This window comes from Borostomias antarcticus (assembly GCF_949987555.1).
Source record: "Borostomias antarcticus genome assembly, chromosome: 6".
Lineage (NCBI taxonomy): Eukaryota > Metazoa > Chordata > Actinopteri > Stomiiformes > Stomiidae > Borostomias > Borostomias antarcticus.
The window spans coordinates 11,320,335-11,332,028 of NC_140239.1; the positions used below are offsets into that span (position 1 = coordinate 11,320,335).

The following is an 11,694-nucleotide window of genomic DNA, read 5'->3' on the forward strand; positions in this document are numbered from 1 at the left end:
GTGGCTTTAGGGCATAAGGCCTACATTCGTAGAACCTTCAATCGTTTAAAACATGTTTTACCATTTAAGGATCCAAAAGAAAATTCACCCAAATTCTGGTCTCTTGAAGAGTTCATATTTCAGTTTAGAACTTGTTTTCTCTCGTCTTCTTGGCAATATGTGGAACACAACCTGTTGTTGTATTGTAACTTTGAATATCTGACAAACAGGGGAATATGTAGCTATGTTAGTTGCCAGGTCGCTCCTGGGAGCTGCAACATTTGTAACAGGGTAAAACCAATCACTGAAGATTGAAAAAATTGCCCGATGAACTAATGAAGTGTTTTGAAGAGGGTAATGTTTATTTTAAGGTAGTCCCTTATCTCCTTAGTTTGGACCTCATGCAAATCGCTTTGTACATTAAAAGGTACAACTAAAGCAGGTGTGAAAATGCTGTTTTCATTCGGTAGCATAGCAAACACGGCCATGTCGAGACTATGCGGGGCTTTACTTAGTGAATGTCAATAGGAGATCATTTCTGTAGCTAAATGTGAGTGGCGAGAGCGCCATGCCTCCTTAACTGCGTGTTGGCACTCCATGGTGGGAGTGGGGAGGAGGGTCAGAGGATGGTGGGAGGGGAGATCCCTTCTGGAGGAAAAAAAAAAACGTAAAAAAAAAAAAAATCACGTGTTTGGAGATCAAAGGAGATCCGCTTTGTAGAGAGGGGGAGTGAGAAAGAGACAGAGAGGGAGGGAGAAAGAGAGGGAGCGTTAGCAAGCAAGCAAGCAATGTAATTGACAAGGCTGCAATGGTGAAATAAACGCGCTTCGGCTAAGGCACAAGCTTTCGTTGCACAATTCTGAAAACACGGCGCTCTTTTGACGCATCGCTCTCGGTCGCGTTTGATTTCGGCATCAGCACCGAATAATCCCTGGAAATTATGTTCCGATCGGCGCAGATCCAACCGGCAAGATGATGATTTTACCAAGGAGAAGGTTAGATTGTGTAGCCGATTCGCTGGTCGTGGTGATCTTCGTGGTCACCACGTCTCTGGGGGCTGTTCTCGGCAAGGATACTGCATTTGTGGAAGTAGTTCTGTTTGAATCAAGTCCAAATGGAGATTACACTACTTACACGACAGGCTTGCAAGGACGATTCTCAAAAGCAGGAGCGACTCTCAGCGCCGAGGGCGAGATCGTACAAGTATGTATAACTACATTCACTTCTACTTAATGACATGCGTAATGTGCTGCCACAACAACACACATCGCTTTACAGCACAATATGCGCTTTGATTTCACTTTTCCACAACTCCTCAAACTTTTTTTCTACGGGGCTGTGTGCTAGGGATTAATAACGTTGCACACTGTTGTGTGTGTGTGTGTGTGTGTGTGTGTGTATGTATGTGTGTGTGTGTGTGTGTGTGTGTGTGTGTGTGTGTGTGTGAGGATGGTACTAGCCTGCTAGCATATGTGGTCACAAGATGGCTTCTATCTTGTGGAACTCATTCACAGGGGAGAAAACCCATTGCAGGTTACTTTGTAGACCAAAACAAGGAGCCACGCGTGCACCAACAACACACTTTGTAGAATGTTAAACAACGTCTCATAGTTTTTCAAGAACGGTTGATTTAAAGAGAAGTAGGCGCACTTCATTCTGAAATGATAGCAGGCTACATAACATGATTTTATCCCCATCTAGGAAAATAAGATCATCATTCTACAAAGCAGTGATTTGCAAATCAATATCAGAACAGTTATTCTGTGGGAAAGGGTTTTTGGTTTGATCATTAATATGTTGGTGTGTGAATGAGACCCGACATGTCTCGGGGCCGCACATGTCCCGCCTCGCATCGCTCTGCAGTTACTTTGTAGCTTTCTGTACATTTTCTTTGAAGTTGGGAGTGTTGTTCGCCAGATACTTGTAGCTTTAACTCTTAAGGTGCGATCTCCGCTCTGCTGAATGAAGTTGAGTTTTAGTGAGCTATCTGGGCAGGAATTATAGCGTTATAGCCAATTCTGTGTAGCTAAGAACCTGTTACTTTGAGTGATAACTAACGTGTAGTTACGAGGCTATCGGCTGGGCAATGTAGGCTAGGCTACCATGTGCATAGTTATTTCTTGTGAGCACCATCAAGGAAGTGCACCTTGTCGGTGCTATCCAACGGCTATCTAAACTTGCAGCCTTAAACTGGGCTACATACACCACCCAAGCAGTTTTAGAAAAGAAACAACCTTCTCAGTTCTAAAACTGTAGTTCTAAAGATTTGTCATGATGAGATCTTCATGACTCAAAGTAAAGAAACATTCTAGAACCGCAAACATGAAACTGCTTAGAACAGTCTTGACTCTGTGTGTGTGTGTGTGTGTGTGTGTGTGTGTGAACCCAGCTTTACAGGTCCAGTATTCAGCCTCGTATCCAACCCTGTAAACTGGAAAACGTGCTTTAACTGTCGGTAATGATTGAGGGCAAATGACGTGAGGATGAACTTTTGTCCTGAAACATTTTGCGCCAAAGATCCAAAACCGTACAAATGTGCACTGCGTGAAGACTGTTCAGAAGCAGCCTACAGGGAAAGTCCGGGTTCACAAGTAGCTACAGGACAGGGTCGTCAACATCAAGGTCCTCTGGTGTCTTCTTACCAGAAAAGTCTGCTGAAGTGAGTGTGTGCCCCTGGAAGAATTTGTGGAGGCCCTCACTGTCAATATAATAATATCACTCGTAGGAGGGCAAAGAGGAGCTGTCCAACACTTTACCACAGACATACCACTCATTGTTGAAGAAAACCAGGCCAGGTCAAGCCTGGCTTATGTACGTGGCTGGCTTGTTTCTGTTCAGGACTGGTAGGGCGGACGCTAGTCATGCCACTGAAATAGCTGTGAATTGAAATGACATGAAATAATGTCTGATAAATTAAGAAGAAGGTCTTGTCGCCTGGACACATCAGTTCCAAATGCTTCCAATGCTGGCCCAGCACAATAAAAGCGGGATAGCCAGTTAGCTCATGAGCTCACAACTACTAGCAGCAGCTTCCATAACATTAATGGTAGGTCAGTGGCTAAAGCAGTTAGACTGATGATAACATAAATCGGTCATCCCCACCGGGTCTTGAACCTCGGTCTCTTGGGTGGGAGTCCAATGCTCTGACCACTACTCTACTTGTGCAGTGGGGATCGGCGGGTTGATTTTGGTGTCCTTCATGATTTGGTGTGCTGGGACTACTGCCTCTTGTGGTGCCAACAGAGAAATGCAGGCCAACATTGACCGGAGTGACGGAGGGAGGGAGAGAGTGATAACCGGACAAACGCCATCTTCGGTACGCTGGCTTACAGCCACACACAAAAAAGAATGTCTCTCTCTGTTGTTGGCTGGGCTCGACACTATTATTGTACAACTCCATGCATCCTCAAATGAATGGTAAAAATAGAAGTAAACTACAGCTTATGGTGACTTCAAAACAGGGGTTATCGTGTATAATATAGTACCAGAGTTATATTCATATCTTATCTATGGTTTTGGCTCAACACTGGAGTCTTCTCAGTCGGTAGCGCCTTGATGCTCCCTAAAACATCTACTCGAACTGGCAGCAGTCACAGAATGACCCTAACCCTGACCCCTCCACCACAAGACCTAACTGTTAGAGAGAGAGAGAGAGAGTGCGTGTGCACGCACATGTGAGCTCACTGTGCATGTGCACTGTCTGTACTGTATGTGTGTACACCACTCTGTATGTGTGTACACTGTGTGTGTGTGTGTCCACTGTCTGTGTGTGTGTGTGCATGCACTGTCTGCTGTCTGTACACTGTGTGTGTTCATTGTCTGTGTGTGTGTGCGTGCGCGCGTGTGTGTGTGTGCGCATGCACTGTCTATGCATGTGCACTGTCTGTGTGTACACCACTGTCTGTATGTGTGTGTGTGTGTGTGTGTGCATGCACTGTGTGTGTGTGTGTGTGTGCGCACTGTCTGCTGTCTGTGTGTGTGTGTGTGTGTGTGTGTCTCCACTGTGTGTGTGTGTGAGTGAGTTATGTTGAGTGAGTTATGTTTTCATCAAAATTACAACCATTTTGTCATGAGACACCGACGGGCCCTGTGAGAGCAGCAGACGCCGGGTCAGTCCAGATCAAACGAGGGGGAATTTAGCAAAGGAATGGGTCCTTTTTTACACACAGCCATGGTCATTTGGCTTCGCTCGCTAACCACACAGAAAGGCTGGACCTCAGCTTTACATTGAAAACCACCGCAGCTATTTAGGTTTGCTTACTTTACTAACATAGTTCTCTGACCACGCTGAGGCCGTCCACATTCTTTGTTGTGCTATATTATAGAGGCACAGTTTTTCCCAGCGCAGCAGTATGTCAAAGGTCTCCCGCTATCCGTCACATTTAGCCGAGTTTAGAGATGCCGGAGTTCAGATATGTTTTCCAGAGGTGGCAGAGTTTAGAGATGTTTCCAGAGATGGCAGAGTTTAGAGATTTTTCCAGAGATGGCAGAGTTCAGAGATGTTTCTAGAGATGGCAGAGTTCAGAGATGTTTCTAGAGATTGTAGAGTTTAGAGATGTTTCCAGAGATGCCAGAGTTTAGAGATGTTTCTACATATGCCAGAGTTTAGAGATGTTTCTACCTATGCCAGAGTTTAGAGATGTTTCTACCTATGCCAGAGTTTAGAGATGTTTCTACCTATGCCAGAGTTTAGAGATGTTTCTAGAGATGCCAGAGTTTAGAGATGTTTCTAGAGATGGTAGAGTTTAAAGATGTTTCTAGGGATGGCAGCCTTGTCAGCTTAGTGTGTGTCGTGGCAACGTGTGTGAAGGTCCTTCACAGCTCTCTTCACGTCTTTGATCCTGGTCTAGGGTGCTGCATACACTCTCTACTACACCCCTCTCACTCTCTACTGCTGTCTATCTCTCTACTGCTCTCTCCATCTCCATCTGCTCTCTATCTACTGATCTCTCTCTACTGATCTCTATCTCTGTCTACAGTTCTATTCATCTACTGCTCTCTCTATCTCTATCAGTCTCTCTGTCTCTATCCCCTGCTCTCTCTATCCCCTGCTCTCTCTATCTGCTGATCTCTCTATTGGTCTCTATGTCTCTCTCTATCTACGTCTCTCTATCTCTATCTATTGGTCTCTCTGTCTCTCAGTCTACTGCTCTCTCTCAATCATGGTATCTAGGAGACATGGTGGAGGAGATGGACACCAGCTGTGTAGTCTCTCTGCGGGGCTGGCTCATGTCCTACAACAGGGAGCAGCGCCACTACACCGCTGTCAAACTCCTTCTGAAACCAGGCTGGTGCCACCAAATGTCAAGGCTCAAAAATAAAATGAACTTGATTTGAAGTGTCACCAGACTTGGTACGGCCGTGGTCACCACAGGCAGTCGTATCTGCTAGCATAGCTGCTGGCTCCATCACACTGCTCTTCCACCCCGGGGCCTCAAAACCAATGCACTCCTCCGCTGTTTGCTGTCTGAGTCGGGGCCTTAAGCCGTCTATGGTTCTGAGAACGGGAGCGCTTGATTCGACTCGATCCGGGGTTAGTCCGGGCTGAGCGGGCCTGCTGCACTGCAGCTACTGCTGTTTGAGCAGAACCCCCCCCCCCCCCCCCCTGGGGGTTTACCCTCCAGACCTCAGCAGGTAGGGCTGGGAACATCAACGGGGGCTTGGCAGAGTTCCTGAGCAAAGAGGTAACCACCGTCACCACACACTCCCACCAACACACACACTCCCCCGAAGCCAACACCCCCCGAAGCCAACACCCCCCTCAGCTCAGCCCTCAGTGTGTGAGGAAAAAAAAAGAAGACATGTTGCCGCTCAGAGCCAAAAATAATAAATTAAGTCAATTTGCTACTAGCGCTACACTAAGGGGGAGGAGGGCGAGATTTCTGGGCCAGGCCGGGCCGCCAAACCCCAGAGTTCCCCGGCCAGGTCCCTGATGGCCTGCAGTTGGAGTACAGAGCAGAGTCGTCAACGTCTCTTGGCGTCGGCCAGTGTGGGAAGGAGCCTGCCTGAGGAGGATGTAGTACAGGCCCTCCCCTGTGACTGGCCTCAGGAAGTACTCAGAGTACTGACCGAATTATGTTCATCCCCTCAACTTCCCATAGAAGCCGGAGTTAAAACGAGGTAGGTGCAGAGTGCTTCTGGTTTTAAAGTAGTTCATTATCCCTCTTTGGAATGGTTTAGATTCTTTCTGGAAGTGCTTTAACAACTCCGTTGTGAACGCACATCACTTTGTAGGTATGACAAATAATGATGTCACTTCCTCTGCCTGGAGTAGATATTACCCTAGATTTGAAAGCACTATTAACAGGCTCCATTCAGCTGGTGCTGCGCAGATGGTCTTTCTGTGACCTTTGACCCCGGCGGTGTAGACGGTCTGTGATGGCGGTGGCGACTTCGGTTCTGTCCCCCGGCATCCCCGGTGTGTTGTGATGAGATGCGTGCTGCTGTTGTGTAAACGGGGACGTTGTTGATGTCGGTAAAAGACCGTGGCGAGGCGCTATGCTGGCGTGACCGAAGCCCCGGCTACTGGAGCCGCCCACATAACGAAGGGTTAAGGAGGATTGCTGCCATGCCAACTCAAAACTGACTCGAGTCCGATGTCATCGCCAGATCTACACAGGAGGTTGTGCACAATGTGCAAACAATGAGCTGTGTACAAATGTGTGAACTTTCTGCCCAGGCTCCTCCCTTTTCTCTGAGGGTTCTCGAATGTTCTGGTTTCCTTCTCTCTGAGGTTCTAGAACACTCTGGTTACCTTCTCTGAGGGCTTAGAACGTTCTGGTTATCTTTTCTCTGAGGGTTTTAGAACGTTCTGGTTATCTTTTCTCTGAGGGTTCTAGAACGTTCTGGTTATCTTCTCTCTGAGGGTTCTAGAACATTCTGGTTACCTTCTCCCTGAGGGTTCTAGAACGCTCTGGTTATCTTCATGCTGTCCAGCAGAACCATGGGGTCAGCCTCTGACACGTCTGAGATCTACACAGGCCTGACCGATCGCCCGGTCCCTCACTCCCTCGGCTTCTCGGGCCAGGTAGAGGAGTAGCCTAGACACACACATACAAATGCTAATCATACACTTTTCATAAGCACAACAGTATCATTGGCATAATAACAAGAACCGGGTCTCAGTTCTCCGAGGTGGATGAGCATCTGCTGCTGATCATCCTCTATTCTTCACGTCTCCGCCACGCCACGTCCTGCTTCCTGTTGCAAGCAAAGCCGCCTTCGCCTCGCCAGCCAACATCTGCCTCCCATTTCCAGCAGGGGCCAGGCTGTCAGCCTGGGAGAGGGGCGACAGAGGAGAGGAGGATGAGTAAGGGATGAGGGAGGAGAATGAGGGAGGGATGGCGGAGGAGAGAAAGATGAGTCAGGGACATGGAGAGGGAGGTGGCACTGGCACTTCTGTCAGGACCAGATGGAACTCATAACACCGTTGGGGACACCGGAGACAATATGTCAATATGAAACAGAATTGAAGGTCAGAACTCTAACCAGGCCTGTCCCAACCAATCAGAACCCTGCCCAGGCCTGTCCCAACCAATCAGAACCCTGTCCCAACCAATCAGAACTCTAACCAGACCTGTCCCAACAAATCAGAACCCTTCCCAGGCCTGTCCCAACCAATCACCTCTGTTGTGCTCCCATGACACACACATGGAAATGCTAATGCATGTTGTGAATGGCTTTCCCACATTGACTCGGTTCAGCTAATGGTTGCCCTTCCTGTAGCGAGGAGGCGCCCAGGCTGTGCTGCTGAACGCTGGATCCCGGAGGGGCAGTCAGGCAGGCTACCTTAGGGCTGGCAGCAGCGGGCCGGAGCCGCATATAGACTATAATGAGTGCTTGGTGTGGTCGAGAGCCTCCGCAGCACTTTGGCCCCACCGCAGGCTGGAAACCCCACGAGGCCTGATGGCCTGTCCTCAGACAGCAAGGCCCGGCCCCTCCCTGCGCCGTCCGGTGTTCGCTGAGAGAGAGGGAGGGAGAGAGGGAGAGAGAGAGAGTTTAAAAGGTTAAAGTGCTGCTTGCTGCTCGCCTACTTCTTTTCCATCTATTGGCTTGGCGGTCGCAGCTGTATTTTAAGTGCTATCGTCTCCTAACCACCACCCTGCTCCTCTTTCATGTCAAAGTAATTTGAGGCTTTCTCCTCTTTTTTGGGAATAGAACAGACTAAACTGTTTTTCTCTCCCTCTCCCTCCCCCCACCCCGTCCCCCCTCCCGTCTGTCAGATACTCCCCCCCCCCCCCGCTGTCTGTCAGACACTTTTGACGCACCAGAAGTCTGTCAGGCATCTCGTCGCTCTTAGCCCAGCCTCAAGTTAGCCCAGTTCAAATCGCCCGACGCTGAGCCCTAGTTACAGTAGCTAGCTAGCCAGTGTTGCAATGTTTAGCTGTAGCTAAACCGACTCAATATCAACAAGTCTCACAACTGCCAACATTTCGTCAGCCCGCTAACTCGCTAGCGATCCGTCTACTATAAGCTAGCTGCTCTTCTCATTAGACTGGCGATAGCTAGCGACACGTGATGTAAACTAGCTAGCTAGCTAGATCAGACAGACGCTTTCTGCCTTGTCACCCCCCCTCCCCTCCCCCATCACAGCTACACTACAGGCCTGTGTGAAACACTGCAAGTGTGTCCCAACAAAGTTGATTAATGTGCTAATACCCCCCCCCATCTCCATCTTTCTCTCTCCCCCTCTTTCTATACCTAGCTCTCTTCCTTTCTTTCACTGCATCTCCATCTCTCTTTCTGTTTCCCTCCCCCCACCCCAGCAGCTATGCTAGCTTGCGCTGAGCTTCGCGGTTCCTCTCCAAGAAAGATAAGCCACCCCCCCCGTTCACTCATCTCCCGGGAGGACTGATATCCCCTCGTCCTGTCCTCCTTCAGCCCTTATCGATTATCGGTCTGACATAATTTACAACGGGAGGCTTGTCGTTCTTCCCTTGGCCGTATGAGAGGTGTTTGAGCCTCCGGCGGGCCCTGGGGGCTGTGATCATCACGCTACCTTTAAAAAATATATATTTATAAGGGTCTGTGTGTGGACGACAAGCCGGGGCATTTCAGATGCCTCAGCTGCTGCCACCGCCACGAGCACCAGACGAATCAGCAGCAACACAGGGCTCCCAGTCCACCTCTGAGAGGAGCAGATGTTCTGCGTCAGAGACACACGTCCCGGGGAGCTGGACAGTGTCAGTCCGCTTAATGAAAAGCCTCTGTATGTCGACGGGGCCCTTTTGATGAAAAAGTGCTGAAAGGCCCTGAAAGTGCTGAAAGGTTGGTCGGTCAGATAGATGTGAACGGACGGACGGACCACGTCTATCCACCATCAGGCGCACCAGAGTCTGGAAAACAAAAGCCAGGAGGGGGGCGAGGGGTTATTATGGGATGACAAAGCTCTGCGTGGCCAGAACAGGCCGCTGGCACGCTTTGTTGTCTGCCAGGAATGTGCTGACTAATGGCGGACGGACACAGACCCCCCCCCCCCCCCCACTCTGCTTTGTGTTATTCTCTTTCAGCTGGTCGGACGGGGAAGGTAGATGTGTGGAGCGGTGCTCTGCGCACACGCTCGCGCGCACACACTCACACTCACGCGCACGCACATACACAAACTGTGCGCCCGTTACTCTACGTTTGCCCGCGCTTCCGCGGGGAGGAGAAGCCCTTATCAGAGGTCTGTCCCACTGGGGCCGGTTCAGGAACACGGGGTCCAAAGGTGCGGGTGTTTTGTTTACCCCGTTACATAACTCCCCCTTCAGCCTCGCCGAGCTCGCTTCTACCGCTCCCCCTTCATCCAAACGTTGCCTAATTCTAGGGGGGGGGGGGGGGGGGGGATAGATATTTCAGTTCCCTACGTTTTTCTACAACTTTCGCCACCTTTCCATGTGTGTTCCAAGCCGGTTTTGCCTGACGGACGGATGTGCCTGGGTGCTATCCCGTCCGTCAGGCCGCGTCTGTCGTGTTATTCATCAAGGGCGCCGTTATGGTTGATGCGCCCCGTGTTCATCCTCAGGCTCGTGGATCATGTCACGTCAGCGCTAGCGGTCCCGTGCCGCCATTAGACATGGCAGGTCCTCCGTCTCAACCTCGCCATTATGACTCTCCGCTTTGCTTTCCTGTAATGGATTCCCGCACAGCCATAGTGGTGGGGGTGGGGGGCGGGGGGTCATTACCGGAGTTGCCAGACGGGGACAAATGGGGTTTTGGTGGAAGCGCCTCGCCATCCTCCAGCCTCGCCTCCCCCGTCACTGGCTCTCCTTGCCCTGTTCCCTGGGGGTGCGTGGGGATTGGGGAAGGGTTGATGAGGGAGGGAGGGGGGTCGGGTACGAACGCAATGGGGCCACAGCTGTGATGGATGGGGCTGGGCTGGGCTGGGCTGGGCTGGGCTGAGATGGCTTTTGGTGAGCTTCATTTTTCTGCGTAGAGTGTCGTTTCGGTCTCCTGGGTTCAAGCAGAAGATGTATTACTCTACACACACACACACACACACACACACACAGCTCCTCGTCCTCCCTCATCCTCCACCCCGGGGTCTGCTTTGCTGGTGCCCCAGATCTTTGAAAATGAGAACTAGCTGGAGCTCTCTCCTCTGGGCTCGTCAGGTTCCCTCCTCCTGGCCCCCCTGCTGGGAGAGGAGGGGCGTGAACCCCGGTGTTTTCCGTGCCCTCTTGTCGGGGGTCTAGACGTCCCTCTGCCCGGAGCAGAGCTGGGCCAGCCCCTCGTTTGTACCAGAAGGACCAGCGCCAGTCATGCCCACGTCACGGCAGCCCCCCACCCTGCCAGCCCAGCTGATGTCTTCGCCTCACCAAGAGGCTTCGGGGTTCAGCTCTTGACAAAAATCTCATCAAGTGGTCTCTCCTTGGAAGGTCTCCCTTCGAAAATCCAAACACTGTTTTACTCGTATGTTCGCTTAACATCCTGTGCTGCTGCCGGGCTTCGCCACAGACCCCGAACACCAAACCCTGGAGGACCTCATATCAAGCCCCTGAACACCAAATCCTGGAGGACCTCATATCAAGCCCCTAAACACCAAACCCTGGAGGACCTCATATCAAGCCCCTGAATACCAAACCCTGGAGACCTCATACCAAGCCCCTGGAGGACCTCATATCAAATCTAGCTGTGGTGGTGGTGGTGGTGCTAGTAATGGTGGTGGAGGGTGGTGGTGGTGCTAGTGGTGGTGGTGGAGGGTGGTGGTGCTGTGGTGGTGGTGGTGGTGGAGGGTGGTGGTGGTGGTGGTGTGGTGGAGGGTAGTGGTGGTGGTGCTAGTGACGGGTGGTGGTGGTTGAGGATGCTGGTGGTGGTGCTGGTGGTGGTGCTGGTGGTGCTGGTAGTGTGGGGGGGGTGGACAGCCTCTGGGAGTTGGAACTGCGGGGTGGAGAAACCACATGAATGTACCGCCTGTGCAGATAGGATCAAGACCGGCCGAGCAGGGAGGCAGGGGAGGGGAGAGGGAGAGGGAGGTCTGGGAGGCCGCGCTGCTCGGCTTCAGCTCCACGCACACACATCAAAGAGCCCTCCAGCAAGGAGGCGGAGGAGGGAGGGAGGGGAGGGAGGGCCAAACTCTTCAAAGGGCTGTCTGAGTAATCCCGGCCTCAGATAGGCAGCGAAGCTAAATGATGATGTAATTGCTGCCCTCGGGGGTAAATCCGCTCTGGTGAAAAGGTGGAGGTGTTCCTCCGGGGGGGGGGGGGGGGGGGGGAGAGGAGGAGGAGGGAGGAGGAG

At 51.2% G+C, this 11,694-nt stretch overlaps 1 protein-coding gene across 1 annotated transcript in view; it reads left to right on the top strand.

The window, feature by feature from the left end:
- Positions 1-819: 819 nt before the first annotated feature.
- znrf3 (zinc and ring finger 3) overlaps positions 820-11,694 on the top strand; it is a 74,941-nt gene continuing 64,066 nt past the window's right edge. Inside the window, exon 1 of the mRNA XM_084439997.1 lies at positions 820-1,182. Coding sequence (XP_084296123.1) covers positions 952-1,182 — 231 coding nt within the window. The 5' untranslated portion in view covers positions 820-951. The remainder of the gene's footprint in view (positions 1,183-11,694) is intronic.